Source organism: Notamacropus eugenii, chromosome 3 (genome assembly GCF_028372415.1).
Source record: "Notamacropus eugenii isolate mMacEug1 chromosome 3, mMacEug1.pri_v2, whole genome shotgun sequence".
NCBI classification, from domain to species: Eukaryota; Metazoa; Chordata; class Mammalia; order Diprotodontia; family Macropodidae; genus Notamacropus; species Notamacropus eugenii.
The window spans coordinates 299,977,418-299,994,964 of NC_092874.1; the positions used below are offsets into that span (position 1 = coordinate 299,977,418).

The 17,547-nt window shown below is 47.8% G+C and overlaps 1 protein-coding gene and 1 long non-coding RNA gene across 3 annotated transcripts in view; both read right to left on the minus strand.

The window, feature by feature from the left end:
* The window catches only part of SLC25A17 (solute carrier family 25 member 17), a 36,631-nt gene extending 19,301 nt beyond the window's left edge, over positions 1–17,330 (minus strand). The window contains exon 1 of one of the 2 annotated variants that reach the window (XM_072656241.1): positions 17,104–17,330. In XM_072656241.1, the coding sequence (XP_072512342.1) occupies positions 17,104–17,157 (54 nt within the window). In that variant the 5' untranslated portion in view covers positions 17,158–17,330. The remainder of the gene's footprint in view (positions 1–17,103) is intronic. The other variant, XM_072656242.1, reaches the window with a different exon arrangement.
* On the minus strand, positions 15,692–16,035 carry LOC140534780 (uncharacterized). The gene is made up of 2 exons (XR_011977456.1): positions 15,948–16,035; positions 15,692–15,847 (listed from the first exon to the last, which is right to left on the minus strand). It is a non-coding gene; the product is annotated as an uncharacterized lncRNA (long non-coding RNA).
* Positions 17,331–17,547: the final 217 nt, after the last annotated feature.

Below are 17,547 nucleotides of genomic sequence, written 5' to 3' on the forward strand. Positions count from 1 at the left end.
GTTTTTCTGTCTCCAACAAACATTGCATTGGGAAAGGATAACGAGCCTGAACCAGCCATCTGGTGAATGGGAAGAGAGTGGGTTGGATTGCCTTTGGGAAATTATAAAGCTCCTTTAATAAAGATCCAGTACTTCTCCAAGATACAGAGAACCATCTTTTATAATACCAATATTCCACAGTATTAACGTATGGTCATGAGCCATGGAACACAAAAATCTCCCAGGAATTATGCATGAGTATCACCCAGAGGGTAATGGTGGGTGTGTGAACAGCAACGCAAAAGAATTATAGAAACAGGAGCAAAGGATGATTGAAAAAGAAAAAGAAAGGCAATAAATAAATGGTTTAGGTGCTGCACAGTGCTAGTGTGTTTAAGGGGTCAAGAGGACTGGAGCAAGGCCCCTTGACAGGCATGACTGGTCTGTGACTGGCACTGCTGAAGGGAATACCCATGCTGATTACATTGCAGCATTCTACGGGTACCCAAATAAACAGTCACAGCCTGTTTTGCCAATGGCCATCTAGTCCAGGACGGGCCTCAAGGCTCTCCCAGCTACTGGGACCATTCCAAGGTCCCTGATTGCTCCAGATTCCTTTTTGTCACTGCCACTCATTGCATGCTCAGCAATCCCCAGACACTGATCAAGTTGCCTGCCATACTTCGATGTTAAGATTCTCTTACAGGAGCCCTAGAAAGTAACTCACCAGCCCAATGAGTTGGCTGATTACTGTGTTTTCTGAAGCATTAGGAGTAAAGATCAAGGTGGTATAGTGGAGACAACACTGGTCTGGAGTCAAAGGACTGGGTTCAAATTCTGACTCTGCCACCTACTAGCTGTGTGACCTTAGGAAAGTCACTCCATGTTGTAGGCCTCAGTCTCCTCATGTGGGTTGGACTAGACCACCTTTTTGGCTCTAAATCCAAGATCCTAAAAAAATTTTTTTTGAGGGGAATAGGTTCTGTTATTTATTAATATAAAAGTATTGCTAGAACTTTTAGATTTTCAACACATAGTATTTCACTTATATTATGGTATAGCCTAGAAACCTAACCACCTTTTAGGTTATTTCTTATAGCAACTGTTCCTAATTCCAAATTTACAAAGACCATTTCAAACACTGCTGACTGGTGGCTGGGGAGGGGGAAATGAGGAAACAGTCTGTTTCCAAGGCACCAGTTCAAGAAGGTCCGAGTTTTCTGCAGCCAAAGTAGCTGGTTTAAGGGATGAAATTGGTGGGCACCAAACTTGGGCAAGCCCTGTGTGGTAATCACTTGCAATATGAGCTAAAGATATTGACTTTCTTATGCCAGGGATCCAAGGGGGTCCTAAAACTCAGGCCCAGAGACAGAAGAACAGTATAAAAATTAATTCAACAAATATTTGAAATCATTCTGAGGATGGTCTGCTGGGGCTGGGAAGGACAAATATTTGTCCCAAACTGGCATTCTAATTTTTCTCCTCCATCATTGGCATAAAAAGCTCTGTGTACACAGTGCTATGACTTCAATGAGGTGCTGGGGCTTGAGTGCTAGACTGGGGCTAGGAATGCCTGGAGGGAAAGGGAACCATGAGTGATCTGGCCAAGGCAGCCATCCCCCTCTCTGCCTCAGTTTCCTCATCTAAGGTCTGTTCCAGGTCTATGAACCTACAATAAAATATACACTGTGTATGTCCACTGTCTGCCAAAGGCTGTGAGACCAGTTTTTTCATCAGTAGTTGTCACATCTATTCTATCATGTCAAAATATCTGTGCCAATTTGCAATGGGGTTACTCTTCTACACAGAAGGATAGGATGTGATAGGATGCCACCAGTCACAAAGAAAAAGAAATTCATGTTCATTGCGTTTAACTGCCTAAGTGGGCATTCCGCCATCATGTCTGAGGGAACAACCCAAAGCAGCACCAAGTTCCCAGAAAGGTGACATTTTCTTTTTCCAAGACAGATTTTTTTTTTTAGTCATAAAACTGATCACTTAACCACCCCCCAGTGCTGGAGCCTCTGGCAGGTGCCACTTCATTGTTAAACCCCAAACTCTACAATTGCTGATAACCTTGTTGGACTATCTCCACCACAATTTTTTTTTTTTGGGGGGGGGGGGCAAGGCAATCAGGGTTAAGTGACTTGCCCAGGGTCACACAGTTGGTAAGCATCAAGTGACTAAGACCAGATTTGAATTTAGGCCCTCCTGACTTAGGGCAAGTGCTCTATCCACTGCACCACCCAGTTACCCCTACTACATTCATTCCAAAGAATCCACTGTCCTACGCCCTGGAGGGAGGGGGCCAGCATCATCAGTTCAGATGAAATGGAGTCTGAACGTTCTGTGATTTAGCCTGGAGGGTGGACAGACAAAGCCTTCACATTTTAAACTATTTTAAGAGTTGGTTTGGCAGTGAAACGCTAAAGATATTTTCGAGAACCTTTGGCTGCATGAACATGTTAAACTCGTATGACTATATTAGGTTATTTTGGTTGCAAGTTCTCTCTAAATGGGAGCCGATGACAAACTTGTAGGATTTAGTGCCGTGTACATGTCCCCTATGGTATCTGGCCTCCTCTGTAGCTCCTCCAGAGATCAGGACATGTTCTAAGAAATGGCCTCAGGACCTAATTGCCAGCAAAGATTAGTGAAATTAACCAGAGCAAAAAAACGGGCCACCAGGATAGTGTCCAAGGCATAACTAGCAGGAAAAGGACAAACACGTGAGGCTGGAATCAGACAGAAGGAAGCAGCTGCTCTGCCTAAACTTCTGATTGAGCTGATGGTGGGGTATGGGGGTGCAGGGTGGGGAGTGCGGGTACAGGGAGGGGCCCAACTTCTTCCTGAATGGACTTGGAGCTCTGCTGGTGATGACCAATGAAGGCTAGACCATCCATCCACAAGGGCCTGGAGAAGCTGAATGCCTTGTCACTGCTGGACTGTGTTGGTTTGGTTTGGCTGCCAAGCACAGAGCCAGGAACAGGAGGAAGGGGCAGAAAGGCCAAGCTGAGTTTTTATGGAGGTTGAAGATGCCAACTTCTGTGGGTCATCTGAAGCAAGCCCTTCACAACTGGTTTTGCCCAGAAGCCCCAGCCAAACAGAGGACATGCCATCATCCCTCGTGGACAGCAACCCTAGCTCCCCTCTGCCTCTTGGATCCCCTCACTCCTTCTAAGGGAAGACAGAGCCAGTCCTTCTGGAGCATTAAGCACTCTAGCAGGTTGTAAAAGGAGGGATAAATGGCTCAAAGTCACTGGACAAAGGCACCAAGAAGTCACAAAATGGTGCTGAGAGATCCAAGGGAGACAGTTTCAGCTCTCTAGGAGCAGACAGTCCAGGTAGGAGGATTTAGCACTTACTATGTTCAGGGCATTGTGCTCAATGCAAAGGCTACCAAGACAAAAAATGGGCCACCACAGCCCCAGTCCTCAAGGACTGGAGATTCCAGAATAGGAAGATAATCTGTGTGCAATCTATATGCAGATAAGAAAACACAAGGTGATTTAGTAAATAAGGGAAAAAACCCTGGGTGGAGGGAAGGTAGGCTCTGGAGTGAGAATCCGGCTTTGAAGGGCCATCAGCCTCTAAGCTGAAGATTCCAAAAAGCGGAAATGAGGCAGGTCAGGGTGACAACCCTTGGGAGACATCTGATGGACACATACACAGGATGGAATGCTGATTTCCAAGAACAGCTCGGTCTACTTGGGCTAAGACACAAGGTACATGGATGGGAGTCACATGAAATCAGGCTGGAAAGGCCAGTTTAGAGCGTGATTGTGGAGGGCCTTTGATGCCAGTCTGAGGAGTCTGTTCTACCTTAGAGGCAGGAGGGAGCCATGGATGATCATGAGGAGGGACATGGTTATTTTGGCATCTATGTGCAGGATGAAGCAGAGAGGAAAGACTGGAAGTCAAGAGGTGAGGGAGACACTCAGAATGTGGAGAAAAGGGAAGGGATATGGGAAAGGCTGTGGGACAAAACTGAATGGACTCAGGCACCAGCACTGAGAAGCATCAAGGACAACCCTGAGGCTGTGAGGCTGGGGACTGGAAAGGTGTTGGTACCAACAGAAAATATGGCTTCAGGGCCAAAGAATTCATAGACTTCAAAATGCCACAGGCTTTTAGGGGAAGGAAGGATCTCTGAAGGTTGGGCATTAATAAACATAATAACCATCAACAAGCATTGTGTTGGGAACTGTGCTGACACTGGATTCTAAGAACAACAAGAAAAGGCCTGGCACTCAAGAACTTGGTATCTAATGATCATGTCCAAGGGTCAGGGCAGGCTGAAGGGGTCAGTGGCCTGAGTCCTGCCAATGGAGTCCAAGGACTGGGTTCCAATCCTGCCTCTGATACTTGCTCCTCCCTGGACCTTAAGTGCTCATCTGTGCTAGAACAGGTGGCCTTTAGGGCCTCTTTGGGCTGTGGAGCTATGATCTTATAGTGCTGGAAAAGCAGGCTGTGCTTTGGTAGCAAAAAATGAAAACAAACTGGATCTCACTGACTGGGGCCTGGCTGAGCTCATTCAGAATATGGTGCAATGATTGCTGCTGGACAAATCACAAACTGAACCTATATGAACTGATGCAGAGCGAAGGGAGCAGGACCAAGAGAACTTTCTTGATGCCCACAATAGCATGGGAGAGGCCTCAGGGCAGGAGACCATCACCTTGTGGGTGAGATGCGAGTTTCTTTAAAAGTTACTAGAAGCATCCTGGTAACTTCACTGACTCAGGCTGCTGATATGGCAGGCCCAGGACTTAGCTGAGGCCAGCTCTGATCACAGGCCCTGCATGGCCAACGGAGGCAGGCACAGGAGGCTATGCTCGGCTAGATCCACACGGTCACTTTGCTGAGTGTCTTTTCCATGCTACTGACTAAGGAAACCTCTGCTTGTAACCATGGGCCCAGGGTCCCATAGCATTCATTGAGTGGTGTGCTAGGGCTAAATATGCACTTTAGGAAAATCCCTGGCAACAGTGCAGGCTGAAGAGAGGGGAAGTACCTGGGGCCAGCCATAACTAGGGTGGTGAAGGAGGGGTGAACAAACCACCAGGTCTGGCAATGACTGTGGCTAAGATGGAGAACCTGAGGACAGAATGGAATGGAAAAATGCTGAGTGGGGAAGATTCTATCACAGGACAGAGGGGAGGCCCAAGTGAGTGGTCCAAACAGTAGACCAAACATCCAGGCCATTTGGGGGGCCGTAGGATGCCACACAGCAGACTGTAGGCACAGTAAAGCTAATTACCACCTTGCCAGAAGGGCTAGAGTTGGTGACTCCATGCTCAGGCAGGCAGTATGAGCAAGACTTCCCAACATGCCTGGTCCACCTTAGGTCACCAGGGGAAGGGAGTCTAGTGTGACATGAAGACTGCAAATCTGGATAAGTGAAGGGATTGGTGGGATGCCCTGATGTTCATAGGAAGGACAGACCAATAGAAAAACACCTGTTCAACTTGTGGTAAGCAAGTTGGAGTTCAAACACTTCAGTGTTCTCAGAACGTCCCAATCGTGGTACCTCACCCTCTCCTTCATCTCCCAACTTCTTTGCTTGGGCCAGGACGAGCTGTTGTTGCTCAGTACTCAGACCTACCTGAAATGGTTCTTCCCGAGAGTTAGAGTCTGGGCCAAGCAGGAAGTGCAGAGACTGGGGGGAAGAACAGTTATACCTCTGACACAGTGAGTATGAAATACTCTTGGCTCACAGAGGTAAAGATATCCAACAGGGCTGGTGAAGAGAAAGGGAGGCTGAAACTAGAAATCTGGGAGTCATTGACAAGAGATGACAACTGCACCCAGAGTCACTGACGCCAAGAGCATAGCGGCTTGGACTCCTTCCAGTCTGCACAAACCTGTCCAAGCCTGCAGCTCTTCACCTGGGACCTGGTAAATAACACAGGATCTACATCACCAGGCCATGAAGATCAAATGAGATACCACTTGGAAACTGCTTCTTTGTAGGCCATAATGGGAACTCTCCTCATCTTGTACCCAGAATGCTAGAAAATGTTGCTACAATGTCCTCACAGATCCCAAAACTCAAGTCCTTGGTATGAGAAACTCCTCCAGATGCACAATGTGGCCCAGACTATGTGATGTGCTCAGTTTTTTTTTTGTTTAAGTGTTTTTCTATAATGGAAGATTTATTGGGGTCAGAAGGCAGTTAAGAATCCATGACTTCAGTGTCAAAACAAAAGAGGACAATAAAATGTTTTTGTTTGTTTTTTTTTTTTTCCAAAAAACAAAAAGAGAGACCTTCTTTTCATGGAGAAGACTGGTCAGCTTCTTGGGTTCTAATCCAGCTTGCCTGCCTCTTTGGTGGGGAACTGCAGGAGGGGTGGTGGGAAGTGATTTTGTATGAAAACAAAATGGAACACACTTTTAATAATAAAAACGTGGACTTTTTGTCTAGGAAGAAGCTTGAGGTCATAGACTAGGCCACTTTCCAAAGACTGATCCAACTGGCTCTCTAGTTCAATCGTGAGCTTGACTCACTGTCCCACCAGCCTTACCCCAGGCCCTTCATCCAATCACTTATCATAGTGCAGAGACTGGCCATTCTTCCAGGTGTTTACCCATCTTATCCAGAAATAAGGTTCTGCAACGCTCCAGCCTTGGGACAATCAGCACAATCTCCTTCACAAGTAGGAGCACCTGGAGGGACTTTGCATGGAAGAACCTCCGTGATAATGGCAGCCACCTTTGGCCAACAAATGTCTTTCTCATTTTATGCCTCACCAGAAAAGTCATAATGAGGTGTGAAAGTCATCTTTGCTCTTACAACTTTAAAGGAATCATCTATGGTTGTGACATATACAAGGAAGACCGTTTGTTTAGAGAGCGCCTTTACTGGTGTCTGCCCATTAGAACAAGAGCTCCTTAAGGGCAGGGATGTTTCCCTCTGCGTCCTCAGCACTTAGCACAGTGCCTGGAACCTAAATAAATATCTGAAGACTGGACAACTAAATCGAATGTTTTTTGATTGTCAACAAACGAAAAGAACCTGAGGAACTCGTATCCTCTTTCTTTCTAGGAATCGTGACTGGAAAGTTGTGTTCTGCTGTGGTTCCCTATCACCTCTGGGGTCAAACAGAAATGTTTCTGCTTGGCATCCAAAGCCCTTCCTAACTTAGCCTCTTCTTCTCAAACCTTACACCCTGGCGTGTGCCCTTTGATCCACTGACACTGGCCAGTCCAGAAACAGGACCTTCCATTGCTTGACTCTAGGCATTTTGTACTGACGGAGACCCATGTCCACAATGATCTCTCTCCTCATCTCCTCCTGGCTTCTCTGGCATCCTTCAAGTCCCAGCTAAAATCCCCCCCATCTGCAGGAACCCTTTCCCAACTCCTTGTAATTCTAGTGCCTTCCCTCTGTTAATTATTTCCTATTTATTCCACATAAAGCTTATGTTTGTACATATTTCTTTGTTGTCTCCCCCACTAGACTGGGAGCCCCTTGAAGGCTGGAATTGTCTTTTGCCTTTTCATATTCTTAGAGCTTAGCACAGTGCCTGGTACACACATAATAAATGCTTACTGACTAAGCTAACCTGAGATTAGGAATCTTGTAGAAGGAATCAAGGTCAGAGATTGGGGAGGAAGGTCAGTGGAAAACTGAACCCTCCATGGGTCACTCAAGCATACTTTCCCAGAGCTCACAGTGAGACACAGCCAAACTCTGGGACCAGACACTGACGGTGACTACACAGTTTAGAGTCTTGAGGCTGGGTTCACATGAGACATTGAAGGCAAGGAAAGGTGATACACCCTGAGCAGTACGCACAGTTCAGCAAGGTAATTCCATGATGTTCTGAGATGCTAGTTCTTATTCCCCTCCCGAAGAGGTCAGTGGTGGAAAAAGAAAAGCCTGGCAAAAAAGAGCATCAAGTCTTCAAAAGTTATCTCAGGAAAACAGGAGCCAGCATGGTATGGAGTGTGAAAACACTTAGGAAAGCTAGGCCCCTACTTGGGGAGGAAGAAGTGGGAAGCAGAAGGGAGATATATTAAGCACCATTTTTTTTTAGTGGGAAAAACACAGGAATGAATAAGAAAACATTCATTAAACACATCCTGAATATGGATGAAACAAGTGAGCTTTAGCGGAGCAGAGACATTCAGGTTAATAATTTGGCCTAACTGGGGGTGGGGAACCTGTGGCCTCAAGGCTACATGTGGCCCTCTAGGTCTTCAAGTGCAGCTCTTTGACTGAATCCAAACTTCACAGAACTGTCCCACCTCTGATGGGAAATCCCTGACCAGTCTCACCCTCCTGAACCACAGATCTTCCTCTATAAAACAAAAGGGTCTAGATGTGAATCACATATCATCTTTCAGATTGAAATCTCTGATCAAAACAAGGAAGATTAGTAACAGTTGGGAGACCCAGGCCCTCGTTCTGTTTCTGCTACAAGTGATCTGATCACGTATTACTATGATCCTCTCTGGGCCTCATCTGTAAAATGAGAGGACAAAGGGCAATGTTCATGTTTTTTGAAGTCATAATAAAAAAGAAAAATTTAAAACAAGTAAATGAAATGGATTAGATTAGAAAATAGGTCCAAAATTCACTGAAGCCACATCATGTCCTATGAAGTGCTATGGTAAAGTAGGAAACATGGGTATGGACATTTTTTCAGGTTGGAGATCTGTGATTCCATGTAATATTTAACACCACTTTTCTGAGACCTAGAGAAATTAAGAGGCTGGTATGGGACTAACCACAAAGAAGGTAAGGGACTGGCACCCTTGTATGAAGTACCCATCAGCTCCCTCTCACAGAATCCTAGGAGCTGGAAGAGACTCTCAAGCTCTTTCAGGAAGGCAATGAGTCTTCGGCAATATCCCTGTCAGGCTCCATGGAGCCTCTGCTTCAAGGCCTCTGGAAGATCATGACTCCACAAAGGAGCCTTTTCCAGCTGTGGACAGCTCCATTAAGTAAATGTGTCTATATATTAAGTAACAATCTGTTCTGTTTATCCACCACCCACTCATCCTACGGCCCTGTCCCTTGGGGCCCAAGCAAAACTAGGCCAACAAGACTAAACATCCCTTCCAGTATGGATGTTCACAGGCAGGCTTCCATCCAAGTCTGCTCCTCTTTTAACAGTTCTGTCAGTGACCTTGTTAAGGGGCTTTCCTGTGAATCCCAAAGGGCGGAATGAGGAGCAAGGGGGAGTTACTTAAAGAAAGGATTTCACTCAAACCTTTAAAAGCTCCTGCCAAGAGGAGAAAACGTCAGTGCCCTCAAGAATTCCACAACCTAGTTCCAAACGACTTTCCCAGCCTTATTTCCCAGGGTTCCTCTCCATGCACTCCAAGTTCCAGTCAACCTGGCAGACCATCTTCTGCTTCCCTGCGTTTGGACAGGCATGTCCCCCACACCTGCCACGTATGTCCTCCTCACCTCCTCTGGGGGGAGCAATTCCTCCATAAAGTCTTGCTCGACCCAACCATTAAACATTCTCTCTATCCAATGTACTTTCATTGCTACATCAGTCTTGCTCAACTGCTTACCCTTTCCCCCACCTTTGGTTTATTCTTTGCTAAAAGGAATAGTTCTGGGTAGGGGAGGGACACATTGGTCCCTTTGATGTAACTGATGTAAAAGCCAACGATATCAGCAAAAAGCCTTTAAACAAAATTCTCTCCTTCCCCCAGCGTTCTTCTAGAACACTATCTAGGCCTCTCTTGCTCCTAAGACAACAGATTTTGCATTCTGCTCATCTGCACACTTACTAAATCACAGGCACCTTCGGGGCAGGGACTAGGCCATTTTCCATCTTTATATGCCCAGCACCAAAGACTGCGATTCTGCACATAGAAGGCATTAAATAAGCATTTCTCAGATGGAATCTTTCAGCCTGGATTCTCGCATGATGTCATTTTGAATTTTCTCCCTAGCTCTGTCACTTCTAAACATGCTGTAGTTCATGTTTATCAAGTCCTTTCCTAGAACAGAATACACAATGCAGAACCCAGGCCTCCCAAGGTGGTGAGACCAAGACAGAGTTCAGCACAGCAGACTCTCTCTGACCATGAAGGCAGACAAAGCTGGTGTCAGCTTTGGTCATTTTATCACTGAGCTCGTAATCCAAAATCCTCACCTCTTCCCTGATCCTTTTTACATGAAATACTGTCTGGCTGTGTAACTAATGTAACCTGTACAATATCTCTGTCTCGATTTCCCTACCTGTAAACTGGAATGTCACTGACTGGACTGACTAGTGTTGTTTTGAGGACTCAAGATGTTACATTAAATTCATTAGCAAACTCAAGTGTAACCAAAAACCACAAAATCAGAAAATGGAGGAACAAGGTGTCATAAGAGTTGAATCCCAATCTTAGAATCAAGAGACCTGGGTTCTAGTCTGGGTTTAGTTAACATTTCTCTCTCTGGATTCCCTTGCTCTTAGCTTTATCATATGTAAAATGAATAAACACGCATACAATGTTTGCTGACTGATAGATAATGGACATAAAAAAGTACATTGTGAAGTTAAAATGGGTACATTTCAGACCAATTATTATAATTATTCAACCCAAAGTACAACAAATGTTCTGACATACATATGGCCTTTACCAAGAACCGAAAACTGAAAAAACAGGTCTACTCAATTTAACATACATAGAATTCGACAAACGTTCTTGGTACTTTGCAAAGAAGACCAAAAGGGGCCCATTCCTTCTCTCAAGGAGCTGATAATCTAACAGGACAGGGCAAACTGATATACAATCTAGAACATGAAAATCAGAGTCAAGGCAAAAGAGAAATGCTGACATTTCAGAAGGAATTTTCCAGTTGGCTTAAGGCTTTTTGTGCAAGGGCTGAAACAAGAGTCAGGCTTCTGGGGATGGCCAGGGACATCCACAGGCAGGGCTGCAGAGGGCTTTCTTTGAAGGTGAGGGAAAAGTATGAGCAAGGGGGATGAGATGGCAAAGGACAGGACAAATTCAAGAACCAGTCATCGGGTCCGTCTAGGAACAAATTACAGGCAGGAAGAGGAAGCTGGGCACACTTTGCAGCAAACTGCTGCCCCATCTGGTGTCTGACAATGACATCATTTATTATTCAGGAGTAATTTCAAACTTGCCCATGAACATGAGCAAGGCACTACGGTGGGTAGTAGATAGCAGACAGCGCAAAGTACTAGGAGAAATTTGAGAAGGTAGGGGAGAGAAGGGAGGCTCCAGGAAGGAGGACCTGAAGGAAGAGAGATGCTCCAGCAGAGACGGCAGTGGGGCTGGTCACGCTAAGCACAGGGGACAATGTGACAAAACACAGGTTGGGCTGGACAAGAAGAGAGGAGAAAGAGGAGAGTACAACTTAGCTGGAAAGCTGGAGATAGGAAGGTCACTGGTATGAAGCCAAGCAGGTCAGTCAGAGCCTTGAATGTGTCACTAGTTCATAGGGCTGGTCAGTGAGTCCCTTAAGTTTTTGAGGGCAGTGAGCTCCCAAAAAGCAAAGGTTATTTTAGACCTTGTAGCTCCAAAGCAGAGCTCAGGGCTTTGGAAGAAGAGCTTAAAATGTCTGTTGAGTTAAATTGAGACAAAATCAGAGGAATTCCAATGGCTTGAGTCAGCATTTGAAGTCCAGGGGAATCCTTGGACACCAGAGATTATGGCAATGCTTGGTCTATATATGTAGCATCCTAGGATGTGCCCTGCTTGAGGAACTGTTTTGCTTAAAATCCAATATTTAGACTCCGCTGATAGCAGCATTAGGCAGGATATTCATACATACCAGGGTAAGTGAGAATTTATTTGGTAGGCAATGGGGAAATTTGGATGATTTGGGGAGATCAGAGTGACACGAACACCTGGCAGTAGCACCCAGACCAGACTGGAAGACTGGAAGGGCTCTACTCTCAAGCTGGATGAGAGCTGATGAGGAGGGAAGGGCATTCAGATACGGCTGTGTAACTTACAAAGCCACTGATCCCATGACTAGGAGGGCAGAAACTAAGGCCTGAAGAAGTTAATGACTGGCCCACCATAAAGGTGGGAACAGGGGCTTGGGGCCTGAATCCTGCCCCCTGCAGGGCAGAAGGCATAGACTTTGGCCACCAGCTGGATACTGTTAAGTAAGGCAGTGGAATGACAGCAGGGGGATCATTTGAGCCTGGGTAACAACAGGTTTAGGGCTTGCAGTGACCTCAACGGCCATACTCTCCCATTTTACAGAGAGATGAGCAACCGAGGCCCCAAGGGAATGGTGGCTTACCTCAGATCCACAGGTGGCACATAAACCCTAGAAGCAGATTTAGAATCCTGGTCCTGCCTCCAGAACTAATATGTTTCCTTTCCATTCTACCATGATGACTTCCACATGTGGGGCAAACCTGGGGGCATTCAGTTTTGGACACATGGAACATATCCAGGTGGAGACAGAAAGTTGTGGGGAAAGATGTAGGCCTCCTCAGGGCAAGGTCAGGCCAGGCCCCTGGTACTTTTTTCAGCAGTGAGTAATACAGTGGGAAGAATTAGATTTAGGCCAAGCTTACCACCTGTTACACCAGACAGAGTCCCTAAATCTCTCGGGCCGTCAGTTTTTGTATCTATAAAAGGAGAGAGGAGGGGGTGGCCTCCAAAACTCCTTTCAGCTCTAAAGCAGAGGCCTCCTGGAAGCTGCCTAATGAGGAAAGGCTGAAACCTGGGAGGAAAGTCAAGGAAATCATGCCCCTTTACCTATGAAGGTCTGAGGCCAGGCTCTTCATGGGCCAGAGCCAAGATGGGCCCTGCAAGGTCCTGATCAATGTCACTGTCATTTCAAAGTCTGCTTTGCCGTTAAAACCCAAGATTTCTCAATCTTCTTGGACAATTCCAACAAAATAAGGCTCTTGTGGCATTACAGGGCATTAGATCCTAGTTTTAAAAAACCAAACTCATCTGGATAAAATTCTAAATTTCTATTTCCATAAATTATGAGTCTTCTAGTCAAGACAAGAGATTCAAACAAGTACAGATAGGCCTGTCTGCAGCAATTGTTTCTTTGAAGTCTTACAGATTCCGCTTTGGTTAGATATGAGGCTACTCAGCCCATTGTCCTCAGCCTCTAAATTGGCTCCTGGTAAAATGGCATTCTCCCTAAAAAAAAAAAAAAGGTTCTCAATTCCCACTCTACAACATCCCAAGATGCCAACAAAATATCATTGGCAGGTGTCGCAGAACTCAAAATAAAACATACACGAAAGAAAGTTCAGTCCACTTATGTTTACAAGATGTACCCTTCCCTAATGTTGCTCATTGATTCTGCAAAAAATGCAAAAGTGAAGAAACTGTAACAAGGGGGCAGGGCCTGCCAACCTCACCCAGTCTGCTCTGTCTTTCTAAGCACGTTTATCTGGCAATGATGTGCAGCATTAGTGGGGCAGCTACTTGCACTTACAACGGCTGTCTGCACCTATAATAGCTACCCCCCCAACCCACAGGGCATGGATCCCATACTGCTCTCAACATGGGACGTGCTTTTCCTCAAACTGATGTAACTTGTACAAAACCTAAGGGAAGCCCAGACCATAGTTGGTAATTATTTGTCAGTATATACCTATATGGTTTTCTTTTCAAAAAGATCACAACTGAGAAAACTGTTCTCTATTAATACCAATGTGGTACATATGGGGGGCCCAGGAGAGCTGTCTTCAAATGTTTGAAAGGCTGTCATGGAGAAGAAATGGACTTAGCCCTAGAGAGCAGAAGCAAGTGAAATCGGCAGACATGGCGGTCAAAGGCACCATCAGGCCTGAACCCCCAAGGATGACAGTAACCAGAAAGTGCTGTGGGCTACCTGGGGAGGTATGGAGTGCCTCTCATGAGGGGCCTTCAAGCAAAGGCTGAGGGGCCACTTGTCATGAAAGGAAAGGGGATCCAGGATGAGATGTAGTTAGATTAGACGATCTCTGGTCCTTTCCCATTCAAAGACTGCACATGATTCATGTCTATCTGCCATGAGCCTGTGGTGAATGAGATTTCCTTGGGGGCACAGCTGTCTACTTTTCTAATTCTATCTCGGCACATGATGTTTAATTAATGCTTGTTCATTCATTCATTTACTCAATATGTTGTCCAAACGAAGTCACAATGCCCCAAAGGCTCTTTGAGAGAAAAATCCTTTACGTGGAATCAGAAGGCCTAACTCCCACTATGGCAACAGCCCTACTGAAGCTTCATGATCCTAGGCTTATGATGTTGAATAAAAAACCCAGCTACTGTCTCACTGGAGTGCCCTCCCAAGCAAGGCTCCATCTTCCCTGTGACTTGATGATGGATTTGGTTGGGATGTTGCTGAGGAATGGATGAAGTTCAGGTAGACTTTGCTTATGACATGAAAAAGTCAGAGACCAGCTCTTCTACAGGAGAGCTACAAGAGAAAAGAAGCAAAGCACTTCCCACTGAGGTAGATGTGTACTGGGAGCAGGCAGGGATGCCCCAGGGCAGAAAGAAGGCCAAAGCAAAGTGTTTTATTATATGTGAACATAGTCTATTTTAGAGTCTTAATTTTTTTACAGGGGAAATATTAAAACACAGTACCACTGGAATTCTGAATCATGTAAAACTAAAGTGTTACATAAGGAGGCAGGGACTATATTAGAAGAAAATGCCACATTATGAAATGGACATCTGAAGGGAACAACAGGAAAAATCTTGTTCCAGGCAGATCCCAAGAAGCCCCTGCCCCACTAGTTCTCAGTCTAAGACTTGGAGCCAAGAGCCCAAGTGGTGCAGCCCCCTCCAGGGAAGCAAGCCTCATGACAACATAGCCATCATCTGCCAGAGGCACTGAAGAGGGCCAGAAAGGTCTTACTGTCCAAGTGACTGCCAAAGGCTTCAGCATCAGAAACGGACATGGTTCTATCAGCAGAAATGAAGATGTGTTACCATGTGCCTTGTTGTTGCCCCAAAGGTCCATGGGGGCTCTTCATTGGCCCTGTGGTTGAACCCTCCTCTCTGTGGGATCTCTGCTACTCCTATGGGGCCTCAAGGGCAGGGTCTGTTTATGTCTCTATCTGCAACACCAGGTCTTACCACAGCACACTGCACCCAGGAAGCGCTTACTAGATGCTCACTCATCATTCATTACCAGGATTCTTTCCTCCTCCTAACCCCCCTCAGCTCAATGCCCTCCTCTCTCTAGCTCCATCATCCCAGATTGTATCATTTTTCTAGAAGGGACTCATCTTTGTCATACTGGCTTTCCCTGAACCACGGCCCCCATGACATTCTTTCTTCTTCCTCCAAAACTCCACAGCTCTTAGTGCCCTCCCACCTTATCTGCTCCTCCTGGCAGTTGAGGCCCAGAGCAGCTGCCCAAGGGCTGGTTATTGAAGAATTCTAAACTATGACCTGAGTAGAGATAGGTTTTTATAACCGCTGATGTACCTCTGGCTTGAAGTCTCAGTCTCAGAAACTCCAACTTTAATTCTGCCTATAGTTAATAGGGAAGTAAGAGGCCTGCTTCCTCAGCTTGATATGGCTGAAGAATTTAAGTGGGTCTGTACATTTTGAAGGTAGAGCCTAGGATCATAAAAAAAACAAAAACCACGGCCCCAGAACTTTCAATCCAGTGAGAACTAAAGTACATGAACACATGTAAAAGGAAACTTTCTAAGACTATGGAACACAGCCAGAATTGACACTCTCTTATGTATGTGAGCTTGGAACGCTGAGCGCGTAAGACTGAAGGAATCATCAGGTTCAATAATCATGTTCAATATGGAATGTTTCTTTGGAACCACAGTAGTGAAGGAGGAGAACAGGGCTTGGTGAAGAGGAGCCCTCCAACGGGGAAAAATGAGGTTAGTGAGACTTGGGGAGAAAGAGCAGGAGTCTGCCACAGAAGCCTACGCAGCAGCAACAGCTATGGGGAAAAAAGAGCAGAATGAACCCTCATGGAGAAAAACGGTGTGACACATCAATGTGGTGCAGTGAGGAGGGAGGGAACAGGGAGCATCACAAACCTGGGGAACTGGAAGAACAGCCAGGGTGGTGCCCCGGCCGGGCGGGGCGAGGGCAGAGCCCAAGATCTGCTGGGCAGCCATGCCCACGCAGGTCCGACCTGGAGCCAAGGGCCCTAGGGCCCAGGTGGAGGGTGACTGCAGTTGTGGAGAAATCCCAGTCCCCAGTGAAGCAGCCTGGGAGACCCTCAGCTCGGCTGTCATCTCCTCAAAGCGGCCCTGCAGGGGCCCCCCGCGGGACACCCTCTCCCACCTTGATTTTCTCACTGTTTCTCCCCATGCCCCACCAGCACAGCGTCCCTCGAGGGCAGGGCCTGCTATGAGACTGGCACAGAAAAGATACTTCACGGTCCTTCCTGTGACTTCTGGAGGGTGATCTTTGGTTGACTTTAGTCATGGTAGGGAAGGGGGCCGGGGGCTCTAAAGACCAGATCCAAAGCTGCCAGAGGCCTCAGAGGTCACCAAGTCCAATGCCCTCATTTTACAGAGGAGGACAAGGCCACAGGAGCCGAGCCTTTGGGCTCCTGCACCATCCCCCACCGCCCAAAGAAAGCCGCAGCAGACGGCGGCGCAGATCCAGGTAAGGTCGGGCCAAAGGGCCTCGGAGGGTCCTCGCTCCATCTGAACTACGCGGTCCCGATCTCCAACGATCAGAGGGGGGCTCAAGAAGACCGGGGGAAGCCCGCAGTGGGAGCCAACCAGCCCCGCCTCGGCCCCGGGGCCACGTCACCGCCGCGCGGCTGCGGCCCAGCACGTGCTGCGGCAGAAGCCCGGGGCTGAGCCCACCCGGCCCGGCCCCTCCCCCCAGGGGCCCACCCCGAGGACGACCAAGGGCCGGGGCCCAGCAGCGGGGGCGGGTCCTTTCCTGTCCAAGGACGGGGTGGGGTTTGGGCTGGACCCCCCTTCAGCTGACACGTTGTGGACTTTCCTGTCTGAGGCCATCCATGGCCCCGCCCCCTTCAAGAGACAAGGGACCCCGGCCTCAAGAACGACTCAAAGGTCCTTTTCCGAGACTCATCAGTACGCACCCGATGGGACCCCCTCCCTAGCTCGCGCCCGGACATCCGGGTGTCCAGCTCGCGCCGTCTACATCCGGGTTCCCCCAAGCCCCCCACATCCGGGCGCCCCCAGGAGCCCGCGCGCCCCGCCCCCTCCTCACCACGGCGCCGGCCACGGCGTGGACCAGACTCTCGTAGGATAGCACGGCGGCCATGGGCTCGGTTCCCGTCCGATCCCAGGTGGGGCTTCGGCCGTGGCCGTCCCGGCGGGTGGACGAGACGAGGTCGCGCTGCTGTAACAGGCAGCGAGGCGGCGGCCCTGCCCAGCGTCCGGCTCCCAGCGTCCGCAGGCCCCGCCCTCACCGCCGGCCTCCGCCATGGCAACCACTTCCGGGTCGCCCTGAGCCCTCCCGCCTAGGAGAGAGGAGGCGGGACTCTCGGGGGCGTGTCCTAGGGGTAGCCAATCGGAGGTCGGCGGCGCGGGCCCGCCAATGGGCGCCCGGGACCTGGAGCAGGCGCATTAGGCGATTCTCGCTTTGTGCACAGACTTCTTTCATTCTTGAATTATTTTCCATCGCAGCTCCCAGATTCCCTCGGTAACAGCG